The 17981-nt window shown below is 39.4% G+C and overlaps 1 protein-coding gene across 4 annotated transcripts in view; it reads left to right on the top strand.

Annotated features, from left to right (window-relative positions):
- Fmn1 (formin 1) overlaps window positions 1–17981 on the top strand; it is a 343529-nt gene that overhangs the window by 226268 nt on the left and 99280 nt on the right. For all 4 annotated transcript variants that reach the window (XM_035446230.1, XM_027422271.2, XM_027422272.2 and 1 more), the window contains one exon: window positions 2614–2734. In XM_035446230.1, the coding sequence (XP_035302121.1) occupies window positions 2614–2734 (121 nt within the window). The remainder of the gene's footprint in view (window positions 1–2613; window positions 2735–17981) is intronic.

The following is a 17981-nucleotide window of genomic DNA, read 5'->3' as shown; positions in this document are numbered from 1 at the left end:
TTGGAGCCTATCCTGGCACTTGCTCTGGAGACCAGGCTGGCCTCGAACTCACAGAGATCCGCCTGCCTCTGCCTTCCGAGTGCTGGGATTAAAGGAGTGCGCCACCAATGCCCAGCTATTCCAATTGTTTTTCAAGTAGAAAAATAAGTATAGGAAGATGGAAAAAATATGGGTGGCTTAAGTGCTGATAAAATGAGGAGAGCCACCTTCTCCCAAGCATCCAAATGAATCTGAAAGACTTAGAGCAGTGGTTCTCAACCTTCCTAATGCCTCAGCCCTTTAATACACTTCCTCATGTTGTGATGAACCCAACCATAAGATTATTTTTTGCTACTTTATAACTATAATTTTACTACTTTTAGGCATCATAATGTAAACATCTGTGCTTTCCGGTGGTCTTAGGCAACCCCTGTGAAAGGGTCATTAGGAAAATATAGTCATAAACTACATGTCTGATACTGTGAAGGGGTCAGCTCTAAGCAGGACTTCTCTATCACACTGTAAGCACAAACCTGTGCAAGATGAAGGCAGCCAAAATCCCAATGTGGATGGTGGAGGGATCCAAAGAGTACTGCCCTTTACTGACAAGACAATAGAAATTGATGTCTGCTGTGAAGGAGTCATTTTTCTTCAGGGTTGAAGCCTCTGACAGCCTGCCCATGCTCTAGTAGATGACCCTACACTCCTTTGCATATAAGCACTAAGTGGACTCAGTACTCTTTAAGAGAGAACATGAAAAGTTGGAAAAGTAGTTGTAGGGGAGGGGGGGGAAGAATTTGAATAGTTAGGAATGGGGAGTAGATTTGACCAAAACACACCTTATACATGTATAAAGTTATTGAAAACTATGCATTATTAAGATAGGTATCTCATGGTAAACTTGCATACTTCACAAAGCAATATTTCATGAACTGTCTGCAGTGGTGTCTACCAACCAAAAGCATTTACTTGATATGTCAGATACGATACACTATTTTAAGAATAGGAGAGAGTCCTTCCATTGATGTGTTTGTAGTCTAGTGACACATCAGACATACAATCCAATGCTAAAAAACATTTAATTAGGGCTGGAGAGATGGCTCAGAGGTTAAGAGCACTGGCTGCTCTTCCAGAGGTCCTGAGTTTAATTCCCAGAAACCACATGGTGGCTCACAACCATCTATAATGCAACCTGGCACCCTCTTATGGCCTGGGCAGAACACTGTATACATAATAAATAAATAAATAAATATTTTAAAAAACTTTAATTAATAGCAATAAGTACCATGGCAATAGGATCAGACCTTCTTGAATAACACAGAGAAATACCCAAGTTTGGGGAGATCCTAGATATCTTTGAGGAAGTAATGTTTGTGTTAAGAATTGAAGGACGAGTATGAACAAGGAACTATGGGGAGATTCTAGGGAAGTGGAAAAGAACAGCTTTGTAGACAAGAGACCGGCTTGTTCTCTTGTTTCATGAAAGCTTGGACATAGGACTTGACACTTGGGGAAGGTAGGTCTACGGCTGGTGCCGTAGACAGAGGCTGGATCATAAAGTGCCTTGTAAAGCACTTTCGGCATTTGGAAGTAGTCCTAATGGCACTAGGAAAGATGGAATGTGAAGGAAAGCTGGCAAAGTAGCGTGTGCATAGAGAGAAACACCCGAAGACTAAGATATGCAAGATAGCAGCTTACATTAAACAACTCAGGAGAAAGCGCTTAGACTGCAGAGGATATTTAAGGCTCCGCTTACGTTTCAGTATGCCTGAAGTGTCTGTCCCTTACGATAATTCACAGCTCAGATCATCCATCAGATAGAGTTGCGGACCTTGTCAAAACCATACTCAACCATGCCTGCTATGAATACCTCCTAAGATAAACCAACAGCGTTTACATGGGCTTTATACACACATAAAAAGTCAGATTGTACACATATGCATCAGAGTTTAAGCTGCAGAAAGGCTGAGTAAGGAAGGGGGTAGCGTCTCCCACTCAGAGCCTTCTTGCCCAGTCCACACCCACTGGCACACCCCAAGATGTGATATCTGATTGCTAGCATGTGTAACTGAAACAGGGACTTTCAGTGAAAGTACTTTCATGTGTTTCCCCTGTCTTTTTCCATGGGAATAGAGAGAAATGGATGAGTCTACCTGATACTTTCCTCTTCCACTCATAAGGCAAGATAGAAATGCAGCACATGCCAGCACTATAGCTAACATCAATGCCAGAAAGACCAAAAGTACTAGATAGAGGCCTGGTTTAACAGAGCAGTGCCATGATTCCTATTTAACCATGTGACTGAGTTTAGGGGGGGTGGTGGTTTGTTTTTTGTTTTTCTGACTGATGTTATCTAATGTCAACAGAAGTGATGAGTAGGAAGTAGAATGTGCTCTTCTTGTTACTTTGTTTTGGCTTTGCTAAGTTATTTTGCAATGTTTTTTATGTGCATTAGTGGATGTCTGTGTGAGGGTGTCAGATCTCTCTGTGGACCTGGAGTTACAAGACAGTTTGAGCTACCATATGGTTGCTGGGAATTGAACCTGGGACCTCTGGAAGAGCAGCCAGTGCTCTTAACCTCTGAGCCATTTCTGCAGCCCCGTGCTTTTCTTTACCCTGTGCTTTACTTTTTAGGAAGCTGGAACAGACAAGAGTGTTTTCCCACTACCTGAACCACAAGATTTCTTTCTGGCCTCCCAAGTCAAGTTTGAAGACCTCATAAAAGATTTGAGAAAATTGAAAAGACAGCTAGAAGGTAATGGGATAATTGCAAGGGGGACTTCTTAGATGAGTTTCATCTGATGGCTGGCTCATGGAGTGGGTTGGCATGGAGATCCCGTATGGGCTCCTGTAGTCATCATGGGACATTCCTTCTCAAGGCAGTATTTGCAGGCAGTAAATCCACCCATTCCTCTGATTTAGCTGTTGATCATTTAGCATCTCTGTGTCTTGCCATATCATTGTCTACTCCTGTATACTTACCTGTTTGTGTTTAGAGGAGTTTGCATGCAGGTGTGTGTAGAGGCCAGACACTTTGGGCATCAGCTCTCGAGCATAGAGCATCTTGGTTTACATCTTTGAGACAAGATCTCTCTCTGACCTGAAACTCACCACGTAAACTAAGCTGGTTTGCCAACAAGCCCCAGGGGTCTTCCTACCCTCCACCTCCTGTGCACACCACCACACCACACCTGCTTTTTAAAAATGGGTTCTGGGGTTCAAATTTGAGTCCTCATACTTACAAGGCAAGTACTTTCCTACTAAGCTATCCCCCCAACCTGCTCCATATCTGCTTTCTTCTAATATTAAAGTTATAGCTTTAATAACAATGGCTGCTTATTGCAAGCATACCATTTTCTTATAACAGTCTTATAACAACTGTGATAAGCAAGAACTATTTTAGCATCATTTTAGAGATGAGAAAGTCGAGACTTGAGGAAATTTTCTTTGGTCAGAGGCAGGTGTCCTCTGCTTTGTCAGACCTATCCAATTACATATCATATTTCTTCTAAGCTTATTTCACTAGTTATATGTACACACATATGTATATATATAAAGACATATTCTTGTCACATATATGCACACATGCTATAACCATATTTGGTTTTGATACAACTCTATTGACGATAAAAAAGCCCACAATAAATGGTCTATTTCAGTTAAATGTACAATTTAATGACAGAATCCAAAAGCCTGAAAGCCACATTTTAGGCTTTTTAGAAGGGAAAAGTATGTGTCTCTTGAGCAGGAATTTTCCTTTGGCATCTCTCAGGTCCTTCGTTTTCACTATGGAGACATCTCTTTGTACAGGAATAGAAATACTAGCCTTGGCACTGGTGTGACTCCAATGGAGCCTTCTGTGGAGAATTTAGGTAGTGTATTAATGTGGAAATGGGGCCCCCAGGAACCAGAAGGAGAGCTTGAGGAAATGAAGAGCTTCAACCAGAAATATTTTTGCACTCAAATATAAAATAAACATTTTTGAAATGTTTATTGTGAAAGAGTGCTCCAAAACCCCAGTCTTCAGTTTGAGCCCAGCTTGGACGTGGAAGCAAAGTGGGAGGGATGTGTTCACAGTGGCAGGGGGAGTCATTTGTATTTACTTTGGGCATAAAACTTGTTCAAGTAAGGATAGTCATTACAAGTTAACAATTTTAACATTGTAAACTATTTTTAAAGGAGTGTGCTGGTTTTGTCCTACACCCACTGTTGATGTGGTCAAGAGAATGAGTTCAACCAAATGGATTCTTTGTATAGGAATTTTAAATGTGAATGTGAGGTTGCTTTTTGTTTGTTTGTTTTGTTTTCTTTTCGTTTAAGGAACTGACAGTTTTATCTTCATCTCTGATACCAGCTGAATTTGTACTGTAATAAAACAGAATCAGAAGCCATCACATGGAGTTTTCTCTATACTTCTCCAGGGGTAGAGTTAGGAGGCAGGCAACTCTCAGGATGGCAGCAAATGTCCATAGCTGGGATATAAGATGTGTGCCTTCCCTTAGTGTCCATTCTTAGTCCTGTCTCTCTGCCCCTTGAAAAGCCCTTGGCCTGACCTTTCATAGATGTTTGAGAAGAAACTTGATCTCTGTTTGATCTTCCCCTCTCCTGCCAGCAGCTACCTGCCTTGACATCCTCATGACTGATCTTGTCCATATGAGCTTGATGATGAATAGCAAAGGGATGGGAGGAGACTGGAGGGGCCGGTTTCCCCAGGGCATCTGACTTTGTCTAGTGTCACTCTTGCTTCCCCATCTCCACTGACCATTCCCTCAGTCTCTCCAAGGACCCACACAAGCTTCTGGAGCTGGTGGACCAGCTTTGTGAAGAAAGACTGAGTAGCACCTGAGTTACTTCCCTGAAGCTGGGCTTCTCCCAGAGACACAATGTCCCACAAACACAAAGGAGAGAACTCCACCCCCGACCCCACACACATTGAATATTTAAACAAAAATGCCCTGCTAATCTTTAGAGATGCCAGTGTTTTTAATACATGAAAGGTACCCAGTAAATATTTAAAGAAAATACAGAGCCTGGGTTCTCTAATGAATTTCTTTTTCTTCTAAATACCATCTGGTGAGATGGCCAGGATCACAGCGGTCCGTTTCATCTCCAGTTCCCATTCAGTTTCACCTCTCTTTCAATAAGGCCTTGGTGTGAACCCAGATTGAATGTTTAATTGAGGAGGACATAATTTTCACACATACAGCAAAGATTTGATGAGGCTTTGAGGTTTATTGTAGCCATTAAAATGTCGTAGCTGCTGGCAAAATCCCAGAAAATGTCTAAAGCTAAACCAGATGTGATTAGCAAGTTTCAAGTGGTGTCAGGCCCCAGGTCTCTGGACAGGCACACCACCACCCTATAGAAAGAAATATTTTTGAGTAACATTAACCACACCTTGCCAGAAAAGATGTGAATTTAACCTGTGACTGGAGGGCATACAAATATCATTGATGTGAGTCTCAAAAGTGGCAAATACCAGTCTTCCTGAAAGACAACACTTGTTTCTTGTGCAAGCAAACACAGAGGGATTGATAATAGCCTCAACTGAAATACATCAATTATTATTCTTAGATTCTTTATATGCAGCATATCTTTTACACCTCACAATGATCCTATGGAATACATTTTACTTTCGACTTCTCACAAGATAAGGGAACTGATGTTCTTGGTGTTGAAGTAACTGGCTATTGGCTCAAGAGTGCTGATCCCAGCCATGCTATGGAACTGGATATGATGCTAGGACATGACTTCTGTTCTATGACATATCCTGCCTGTGGCTTAGAAGGCTTGTGTTCGACCTTCATGTTCCAGTGCTACACTTACCGGCTGAGGAGCCCTAGTTCCTTCTGTTGAGGGTGGGCAGGACAGCCTAGGAACTCTGAGACACTCATTCCATCCACCACAGTATGCCTCCTTGACTTGCCCTTGTCTTTTTTATTCACAGTGAACTTCCTGGCTTCCACTCAATACCTTTACTCATTTCTTCCATGTTGTGATGTATCTAAGAGTTTCCGAATATTTTTCTTTATTATGTGCATTTCCCTTCCCTGAACTCCCACGTGGAGGGAGAAGCTGTATTCAAAACTCCATCCTCCACTACCACAGTAACTGACTGTTTAATTCCCTTACTTGTTTAGATTTTAATCATGTAAGATGGCAAAGACTTTTTCCTATGTATGTATAGTAGATAGCCAAAATGTGTGGTGTATATTACTGTTAACGAAAATGTTTCACCCTGATTTCGGTATTTTTCACTACAAATGCTCAATGAAGTTTAAAAAGAAAAGAAGTCAGGCTATGGGGTCAAATGTGGTTTTTTTTTTTTTTTTTTTTTTTTTTTTTTTTTTTTTTTTTTTACTGGTTTGGTGAAAGTAAAGTCTTATTAAGTAGTATAACTATTAAAAAGTTATTTGGGAAGAAAGTGGATAACTCAATGGTTGTGTACGTGCTTAGCATCAAAAGACCCTGGGCTCAGTCCTAACACACACACACACATAAGAGAGAGAGAGAGAGAGAGAGAGAGAGAGAGAGAGAGAGAGAGACAGAGAGAGACAGAGAGAGACAGAGACAGAGACAGAGAGAAGAGAAGAGAAGAGAAGAGAAGAGAAGAGAAGAGAAGAGAAGAGAAGAGGAGAGAATTAGCTAAAATACTCGATTTCAGCTGGGTTTGGTAGCACATGCTTGTAATATAAGTACTTAGAAGCTAAGGCCAGGAGGATTGTTCGGACTTGCAGAGTTGGTAGCCTGGGCCACAGAATGTGACATTGTCAACAAAACAAAACAAAACAAAACGTACTTCATTTTCTTACTGGGAAATCTGGATATATAGCACCTGCATCATAGGAAACAATGAATAAATGGTCCCTTTGATAATGAAAATTAGAGATACATCTCTTTTATGGTTAAAACTCTCACCTGTAGCATTGTCCTCTGCTACTCAAGGGCCAGCTGGCTGTGACTGGGGAATTCTCATTCCTAGAGTACATTACTCTTCCTTTGTGAAGACAGAGCCAAGTCTTGATCTGATAAATATGTACATACTTTATTCTACATCCCTTACTAAGACAATGGTTTTGATTGCCTCAGTATTTTGACATTATAGGAAATAGTTGATAAATGGAAAGCAACATTCGTCTTTCTTATTTCTTGACCTTGTCTGCTGGCCAGGACTCTCAAGGTATTCTTACCAACACATACGTGGTAGGTGCAATAATGCCCCTACACAGCAATGTCCAAATCCTCATCCCTAGAATCTGTGACTATGTTACCTTACATGGGAAAGGGAACTTTGAAGATGCTGGCACAGGAAGATTATTTGGGCCTAGCCAAGTGGAACTAATCTAATCACATGAATCTTTAAAATGAATCTTTAAAAGCTGAAAACTTTCCCTGGCTGTGATCAGAGGAGACTATAACTACAGAAGAGTGATCAGAGGGATGCAGTGTTGCTGGCTTCGACAATGGAGGAAATGGGCAGTGGGCCAAGGAATGTATGATGTCTGTAGAACTGGAAAAACCAAGGAGTCCACTCTCCCCAGAGCAGAGGGAATATAGCGCTGGCAATACCTTGATTTTAGCTTAGCTAAGAGTAAGACATGTGTCATCTTCTACCATGTAGACTTTTAAGATGTATTTTGTTGTCTCAAGCTACTTAATATTTGTGCTAATATGTTATAATGGCAACAGGAAGCAGGTGCATTATGCCATGGATCTCTCTCTCTGATTGTACCTGATACATCCATCCCTACACACACACACACACACACACACACACACACACACACACACACACACATTCATAGACACACACAGCCTGAGGCCATAGTTGTAGGGTTCCCCAAGAGAAGTATGAATTATTGCTATAAAAAGAAGTCTGTAGGACAGATAAATATTGAAATTTTTACTCTGTGTGTGTGTGTGTGTGTGTGTGTGTGTGTGTGTGTGTGTAGGTGTGCATGCAAGGGCACATGTGTGGAGGCCAGAGGCCAACTTGAAAGAGTTGGTTCTTTCATTCTACTGTGTAAGTTCCTAGGCTCAAAATCAGCTCATCAAGCTTGGAGATAAACACCTTTACACTCTGAGCCATTTATTTCTCCAACCCTAAATAAATATCAAATGCTATATATTAAAGTCATATTGTGGAGGATGGAAAGATGGCTCAGTGGTGGCTGCTGTTCCAGAGGACGTGGGTTTAATTCCCTCACCCATGTGGCAGTTCACAACTGTTTGTAACACCAATCCCAGGGCATCCGGCACTCGTTTCTGGCCTCCTCTGACTCTGTACACACATGGTACACAGACATACATACAGGGAAGATAGCCATATGCATAAAAAAAAATACAAGAAAACATTTTAAAAAGGAATATCACATAGGACCTTTGAGTCCACGAGACTATCAGAACCTTTCAGAAGCTCCTCAGATTTTGAAATAAGTAAGTTTTAACCATGTTTAAAATAGCATCTGTCAGCCTAACGAATGAAATATCAGTTCTCTTCTCTGGCCCCAGTGAGCACTTAAGTGTTTTTCAAAGCACTCATCTATGAAGTACAGCTTGGGAAGATGAAGTATTGGGATTCCTATAGAAGTTTTAAAATAACTATACAATTGCTGGCAAACGATCATTACTGTGTGACCGTAACAGAAGGCACCAAGTGTTGCTCATAATGTTGATTTTGACACAGTCTTGACCTCACAGCCCTTATTGAGTCTCCCATCCACATAAGCAAGCAGATCTCTCTTGATGTCTTGACACCTCAAGCTCAAACTAAATGACACTAGTGATCTTTGAAATGATTCGACTGTTACCTGCTTCCACCCTCAGATACACATTTCTTTGATGTGATCCTGTGATAGTATTTTATCATGAAAAAAATTCATTCCTCATAGGAAACAAGAAGACTGAATTAATTTTTAAATTGGAAAATGATATAGTAATTGGGTAGATGTTGAAAAGTCCACACATTCTGTAAAAACTATCAAAGTATAAAGCTACTTTGCCTTTTGGGTAAAAGTAGTTACTTAACATTCCCTCTCATAAAGACTGACCTTAATAATAAATGAGATCTTTATTAAATCTTTCCTTGAACACAAAGCAGCATCTGTGCTCTTGTCATGGGTCAGGACTATGTCAGTCCCAATTAACCCACAGCGCACCATGCTCAAATTTGTGTATGTGGAAGAGGTTCAAGTTCACATGTATATCCTTCATGATTTTTCTGACTGCATCTTTTCCTCTAAATATTTAAGAATGCATACTGGAATGTCCTTTCTTATGTTCCATTTAGTTATATTTGGGAATACACTTAGACAGCTATGGAAAAGCAAGACTCCGTTGACCTTTTTACTTTCTGCTATCATTCTCCAAATGTTTATGCTAGAAATGTTTGTCCTCTTGTGCTAATCCTTCTAAGCCTTTCCTAAAGGAGATATTCAGTGAAACACACAGTCTAGGCATTCTGTCAACGATAAAAATCCTTATTCTAATATTAAAGAGTGGTAATTCTCTATACTAATTCAAATTGTAGTTACTCCATTTATAGGCATTGTTATTTTTACTTTGTAATTGTGTGTGTGTACATGTGTACAGACATAAACATGAATATAGAAGCCAGAAGTTGGTGTTAGATGTCCTCATCCGTCACTTTCCATTCTAACTTTTAAGGCAGAGTCTCTCACAGAGCCTAGGGATATCCAATTTGGTATGAGTGGCCAGCACACACCAAGGATCAACTCTCCCTTCCTTCCTAGCACTGAGATTAGAGGCATGTGCTGTTATACCTGGATTTTTTTTTAATTGAAGTAAGATTTAAAAAAAAAAACAACAACAGAACACTATATCCTGATTACAGTTTCCCCTCCCCCAGCTCCTCCCAGATCCTTCCCACTTCTCCGCTCATCTAAACGCACACCCTTTCTCTCATTAGAATATGAGCAGGCATAAAGAAAATAATAATAATAATAACAATAATAATAATAATAATAATAAATAGAATAGAACAAAACAAACAAGAGTCAAAGAAACACACATAGACGCTGAGACACACACATTTACACACGTTAAAAAATCCATAAAAGCAAAATAGGAAATTATAATATATAAGCAAAACATCTGTAAGGTAAAAAGAAAAAATGCCCAGACAAAGTATTGTGAGACAAAACAAAAACAAACAAACAAACAAACAAAATAAACCTCCAAACATACCATTATGTTGGCAATCTACTGCTGGGCATAAGTCCTGCCCTTAAGTGAGGTTTGTACAGCCAGTGACTTCATTGGAAAAATTATTTTTTCCTTTGTGAGTGGTTATCAATTGGGATTAGCTTCAGGGTTAGGCATGGGGGCATGTGTCCACTTCCCCTCTCATCATTAGGACTCCATCCAGCCTAGACATGTATATGGTCTGTGCCATGCCTGGCTTTCTCACATGGGTGCTGGGAATTGAACTCAGGTCCTCATGTTGATAAAATCATCTTCTTAGTCCCACCCACTTATAGGCATTTTTAGTTCTAATGTCCTTACTTATGTACTAACCAGATTAGCCCAGAACTACTGGACAAAGCTCTGTTTGGGTGAGCCTTGAACTTGAACCTTCTACCTCAAAATCATAATTATAAGTATATATATGAAACCCAATTTCAAGAGTTATTATCTAACTATTTCAATAGTTATTTAGCTATTATCAATATGTTATCATATGAAATGGTAAATTAATTCATTCATGTAGCTCTGTATTTTCCCAAGACTCTTCATATGACTCTGCATATGGTGAAACAATGCTCATATTTTCATTTTATATGCAGCTTATAACATAACTTTTAACACGGGCAAAGAGTAGTATGTGGAAATAGTTCATACTATTTGAAGATGATTCTTCAAATACATATGTTGATGTTTGTACTTACAAGTTGGGTTTTTGTTTGTTTGTTAGTTGTTGTTATTTGGTTGGTTTTTTCAAGACAGGGTTTCTCTGTGTATGTAGCCCTGGCTGTCCTGGAACTCACTCTGTAGATCAGGCTGGCCTAGAACTAAAAGATTCCCTGCCTGTGCATCCCGAGTGCTGGGATTAAAGGTATGCATCACCACTATCTAGCTTCTAACTTAGTTTAAAAGTGTAAGTTGTGGTCTATTCTCAGTGGATAGAATAGTGAGATTATGGATTTGGAGAAGATTAAAAATGTTATTTTAAACAAATCAGCTGGACTGTCCATACATTGGAAAAGCTTTCCTACTCAACAGCACACAGTAAACAATAAACAATCAACTTTCCTGCAAGGTAGAAACAATCATGTCATTGCCAATGAACTAATTAACTTAGTAAAGAAGTCATGTGTCACTCATAGTTTCCAGAGGCATCACTCGGAGCAGTGGGTGGATCTGAATCTGGGGGAGTTTCACCCCCGGTGCAGATTCATATGCCCACTGTACCATCAGTCAGATATGAGGAAAGATCCAAAGCATTTTTTGAGAAACATAAGTTCTCACAAAGCTGATCTCCATATGCTGTCCTCTTCAGAATACTCCCAGAGATATGCTGTTCCATTAGGCAGAGACACGCGTTATAAGAAACAAAAGGTCCAATAGGGAAGGAATGCGAAGTGTCCCCAGGACAAATAAAGAACTCAGGATCACAGGACTACAGAGAGAAAACCTTCTAGAAGAGGTTGGAACAGGGAGATGATTCTTAACAAATGTTTAGTAAATGCATCTGGTGTGCCCGAATATCATAACAAAAAATGTACTTAATCACCAATGAATGGAAATCCATTTAATGATATGCACATGGGGAGAAAGCTATTTTTGACAAAAAGATTCATTTTAAGGGCAATAGAATGTTGGAGGATGGAGATAGAGAGGAGAGTGTGGAGGGAAGAGAATGCCATCATTTGTATTACACAAAAAAAAACTAAAAAATGCCCATAGTTGTGTAGGGAAATACCAAAATGATCTTTTAAATTGGTGAGAAGCCATTGCCACAAAAGAGAAAGAACTAACAAGCTAGAGAAAGGGAGATACTGTCTTTTGCCTGCATGGTTCTTATTCTGTAAACTAGGTGTATATATAACATTTATATGCAACCCTTCCCCATGAAGAATAACAAACCAATTTAGTCTAAGTGATTGATGGCTGTGTTTCAATGGTGTATTGCTGGACTGGGATTCAGAAGGCTCTGGTCCTACTACCTACTGACCACAGGATAAGCTGTACAAGTCTAACACATTCCTAACCTCTGTGAAACTCAGCTGAAACAGTGAAGATATCACATTCTTCTACTCTGCTCAACTCAGGCGGATACTGGGAGGTCCAGGCGAGATGACAGGTGAAGAGTTCTGCAGGTATCAGATGAAGGTACGATTTAGACCAATCCAGAAGTTGAGGATTTGGAGTTTGTTCAGTGCACTGGTGTGTCTTACAAGAGATGTGGGAAATTGACCCAATAAGACAAGTCTTGCTCATTTCCCACATTTTAGGAAGCACTAGAAGATCTGAGTTGAATGATTATTGACCATGCCTAATTTATTAGTCCCTTGCTCCTTTGCCACCCATTTGTCCATCACAGAAGTTTACTAAGTATGAACTCTGGTACGAGATGGATACATTAGCCAGAGTCCTGACCATGTTGCCATGGTGTTAAAAATATTTAGTCTTGCAAGCAAAGTCTTTGAAATAATTTTTAAAAAAACGTTGATATGATTTATTTTTGTAAAATGATTTCAACCAAACAGGCCTTAAGGAACTTGGGTAAGTGTTTCAGAAAAGTCTGTGGGTGTAAAAGGTTGAGCAGCACTGTGATTTTTGAGGCAAAGCATTCAATTAAGTGTGGCTTGGTGGGTAAAGGTCACACATTTCCCGAATGGAATGCCTTCAAAGATGAATTATACAGAAAGGAGAGAGGATTCGGAAACTGAGACTTGATCCATGCATTTAATTAATGGGAGATGTTTATGTTTCCCTTTGAAGCCATGATTGTGCCATCACCAGGTAGTAAGGACAAGTGGGTTGAAATGTGTTGTCCTGGCTTTCTCCTCTGTTTGCACTATTTCACTCGCTATTTATAAATCAGCATGGTGAAGAGAATTTAGTTAGCTATTTTGTTTGTTTGTTTTTTATTGAAAAGAAGCATAAAATAAAAGCTACTTTTTTGGAAAAGTCTAAGTCAGAAGTCCTGAATTCAAATCTTTGATTTATAAACCATGTAACCCTTGGCAAGCCATTTGGTTTTCTCACCTTCTAGTATCCAGGTACCAAAATAAAGGCAGTACTACCCATCCCATGATTTTTATAAAATTTATAGGGCCAAATGAAGGCAATCTCTTTGTACAATATATGTTCTATTCTATTCCCCTAATGCCTTTACATATGGATTTCAGCCCATCAGTGGGCTCTATTCACACTCACCTTTGGAATGTCTTGGCTTAATCCATTGCCTTCTATCTCTGCATAGTACATCCTCAGTTGACTGAAATACTCCTAGTATGTTTCTCTGTTCCCATCCCTGACCTCCTGTTCACCAGATAAATTGCTAGCACAACCAACTTTGTATCCACTGTTCTCTGCATCAGATCCAATCTTAAAGCCATAGACTCCAGATGCTCCCATGAACTCTTCTGCCTCTGCTACTCCCATCTCATTCCATCTTGTCCCTCCCCATGTGCTTCAGCTAGGTTGTTTCCACTTTGGGACCTTTGCAGTAGCTATTCTCTTTGGCTGCAGTGCTCCATTCCTTGAGTCTCCTCTGCCTACCAAGGCTTTTGCAGTCACTGAATTCACGACCTTGATTGCAGCCCTCTATTTTGATGTTGCCATTCATTTCTCTTTATTTTCTGTAAAATGTTCTCTCTTCTGTCACTTTCTCTATAAAGGTATTTATTTAACATGACATTTTTAGTTATTCTATATGGTGCCCATCAGGACCTGCCACATGTTCAGTATTCACGCAGTATTTCTGAGTAAATGAATAATCAGACAAATAAATAATGATAGAAAAGACCCAATTTCAGATCATTGCTGTCCTAGCTAGTTTTTGTTGCTGCTTTTGTTTTGTCAACTTGACACAATTGAGAGTCATTTTTGGAAGCGGAAACCCTGATTGGCCCATGGGCAACCCTGTGGGTCATTTTCTTGATAATGGCTGATGTGGGAAAGCCCAGCTCACTGTGGGTAGTGCCACCTGTGGAGAGGTAGTCCTGAGTTGTAAAAGAAAATAGGCTGAAGAAGCTGTGGGGAGCAAGCCACTAAGCAGTGTCCCTCCATGCCCTCTGCTTCAGTACCTGCCTCCGGTTCCTACCCTGACTTCCCTCAATAATTGACTGTTACCTGGAATTGTAAGATGAATGAAGTCCTTTCCTCTATGAGCTGCTTTAGGCCATGGGTTTTATTACACTAAGAAAAAGCTAAGACAATTGCTAACTTTGCTCTTGGAGAGAAATTAGATGAATTCCTTATGGCCAGAGACATCAACAAGCATCAATTGGTTAACACTTTCAAGAAACAGATTTTAAAACTATTCAAAAAAAAAGAATGATGGGCCAGAGAGATGGTGAGTCCTTCAGGTACTGACAGAAGACTGTTCCTATAGAAAGACAAGAACAGCTATCAATACGAGTTGCTAGATAATTTTGAAGATACCATCCAGCTTTGAGATTATAAGATTGTTATTGCTGTGTTGTCTTACTGTAATCTACAAAACTCTTATTCAGTGGGTTGTTGCATTCAATCTCTATTTAAGTGACTTTTAATAACTGAAAACCCCAGGTATTCTAAACATTTACAGGTTATAAAAGCCAACTGTAAAATTCTATCAGGCTCAGATCTCAAGTATTCTTTATAAATGACTCTCAAAGATCCATCTTGAATTAATCCATGCCTCAAGTATTCTTGCTTTGATAATATCTAGACACAGAATTCATATCCAGTGCAATTAGTCGATGGGAAAAAATGGCCAAAGTGAGTAATCATAGAATATGATACTTGGATCCCTCACTCTGTAGTCTAGAACAAGTTAAAAGAACATCGTCTATCAGTATTCTGACAATGAAGCCTTTCCTTAGCTATTAGTCAACTGTAGCCCTCCAGGATTTCCTGACATAATCTACACCCATTGCAGGTTTTTGCATTTAAAGTTGGGTGATGACTCACAGATGCTACATAAAACCATCTAAGTGCTTATAATTGTCCTCAATCTTTAAAACTTGTCTTGCTCATGCCTTTTTATTTTGTGAATAATTTTAACTGATTAGAAAAGTCACAATGATGTTATGAGGTAGTTCTTATAGAGCCCTCACCTGGCTTCCCAGTCTTATCACCTTATATTGCTGTGATGTGTTTGCCAAAACTAAGAAACCAGCATTGATACATTTCTATTAATTGGACTTCTTCAGTTTTCTATGGAACTCACTACTTTTTCCATCTGCACCCTCTTTCTGCTCCAGGATCACTGCACTATGCTGCTGCAGCTTGCTAGTCTCCATTGATCTCCTATACCTATATTTAACAATAGCATTTGCATCTGTTTCATTTAAATGTATACAAGCAGAACTTTTACACAGCAATATAGCTATAGTATCCCAAATAATTAAATTATGTAAGTTCAATAAAAAAAGAGCAAGTAGCATAGACAAGTGTAGAAAGAACACAGCTGCTATTGATTAGACAAACTCAGTGATGAGAAGACAAAGAAAGCAGAAAACAGCCTATGAGTTGCAAGTGTTTAACCTGAGTAGGAAGCAGGGGATGGAGGCCTGGAAAAGTATTATTAATTTGGCACATTTGGTAAAATAAGAGTAAGCAGGTATCCATAAAGTTACAATGGTATAATGGTTTAGTCATTCTTCCATAGGAGTAGAACAAAGTCTGAGACAGGAAGCAGTAAGACCAGAATCCTCCAGCCAGGCCTGACACTTGAGTCTCAGTTGCCAAACCAATGCTCAAGCACCAGAAACTCATATTAGATCCAAATATTTTTCTAAACAGAAGAAGATCTGTGGGTGGTTTTGTGAATATCAAAATATTTTTCCACCCAAGTAAATTGTGTATCTCAAACCTTATGGAAGATTCACATGGTACAAGTGAAATCTGTTTGTGTCAGAAAACCAAATGAACAGTTAGAGGGAGACCTCTTTATTCAGAGCAAAGGGGGAAGGAATATTAGCCAATGTCTTTATTCCCAGATTCACCTCCAGGTTTCTTGGTTATAGGTGACCAGAGGCCACACGAAGGCTGTGGCTCTGCCTTTTAGTTATCCTTTGGAAGCTCAGTGGACCTACATATGGTGACTGGCAACCCTAGTTCTGATGGTTGTCATGCCATTCAGTAACCTCACTTCTTACTAGGCCTTCGGTTTACTTTTTTGCTTGTTTAAAATAAAAGGGTCTCCATGATAATACTTGGAGGATTGCCTAATGTCTCCCTAGTATTTTTAGAGTCCCTGAGGCACTTGTTCAAGTAGCCCAATTTCCCTGGAAATACTAAAGGCAAGAGCAGGATAGGACAATGGGAATCTGATATCCTGGATTCAGATTCTGATTCAGCTACTGATGATCTATGTGACTTTTCTCATCCTTTCTGGAAGAAGAAGGAGGAGGAGGAGGAGGAGGGAGGAAGAAGGAAGAAGAAGGAAGAAGGAAGAAGGAAGAAGAAAGAAGAAGAAGGAAGAAGAAGAAGAAGGAGGAGAAGAAGGGAAGGAAAGAAAATGGAAAACATGAGAAGACCAAGCTCAAAGGAGTTTTTGTTTTGTTTTGTTTTGTGAGAAGTAAAGGAGAAAACAAGCCTGGTAGAGTCTTTGACACTGTGCCATAAATATAAGAATGATTTGATTTCTAACTCTACAGATTTAGAACTGGTAGTCATTTGAAGGAATTAGACAAAGATATGTATGTTCACATTAGAGTGGATGGCTCTCTCTGCACTGTGACATAAAGAATAAACAACCAAAGAAAATCTAGGGTGGTAGATACCACACTAAACCTGGTCATTTATGTTTTTAAATTACTTTTCTGGATCATTTAGATGGTTGTTAAAAACATCATCTAATCCCTCAGTATAAAGAAAAAAAATCTGCAGAATAGGAGGAGGACCTTGTTTGACCTTTTCAATGTGTTTATTTTTTCAGCAAATATTTATTCTAAGCACTGAGCTAACTGCTAATTTTAAATAAACTCACTGAAATATCAAGCCATTTAGAAACACATTTTAAGAATGAGTATTATCCCCACTTCTATGGAATAAGTGTACCCTTATTTGCTTTTCAGATTTTTCTCCTGCTAGGAACAGGATCAGATTGCTTGTAAGGACAAGGCTTTAACTTCCAGATCTGACTAGGATGGGAAGATCCAGGCCATATGCTTTGGTTTCTGTTCTGTAGCTTCACAAATACATGTGCAAAACCCTTCACAACTACGAACACATAGAGAGCATCAGCAAATACTGCTGCCTTGTCTTTCTAGTCATTCTGTAATGTAGAATTATATTTTACAATCCAAGGCCATATTTCCCTTTGGGTTGGGAGCCCCATCCAAAATGGAATAATTTAAGCTTAGAGTAAATTTTCAAACTGATAATGCACATTTTAGATTATTTTTCATCTTTAAGTCCATAATTAAAGTAATTGTAAGGCACAATCCATAGTGGCATGTTCTTAGGTAGAACAGCAAAAACAAGGTAGCTAGCTAGCCACTAGAAATAAATAATTGAACAGCTTTCTCAGTGGTATCGCAAGTGCCTGGTCATCTCTTAGACACAGAGACAAACTCCTGGAACTCCCCAGGCAAGCAGGAGAAAGCATGCATGCCCTCCTTTGCTTTAAAACTTTATTTCTCCAGCTCATTATCATAAGGACTGATATCAGTGAATTCAGCAAGTATTTCATTCTCCATTATAATACCTACCCTTTCTCAGAGAATTTTGCTTAATCTTCAAGTCAGCTGTCTCACAGCCCCTCATTCTCCCCAACAAACACCACACAAATCACATGTAACCACATAATAGCTTCCACTTAAAGG

The sequence above is a fragment of the Cricetulus griseus genome, chromosome 6 (assembly GCF_003668045.3).
Source record: "Cricetulus griseus strain 17A/GY chromosome 6, alternate assembly CriGri-PICRH-1.0, whole genome shotgun sequence".
Taxonomy (NCBI): domain Eukaryota; kingdom Metazoa; phylum Chordata; class Mammalia; order Rodentia; family Cricetidae; genus Cricetulus; species Cricetulus griseus.
The sequence above is the reverse complement of the archived record's forward strand: the minus strand, read 5'-3'. Positions and strand labels throughout refer to the sequence as shown.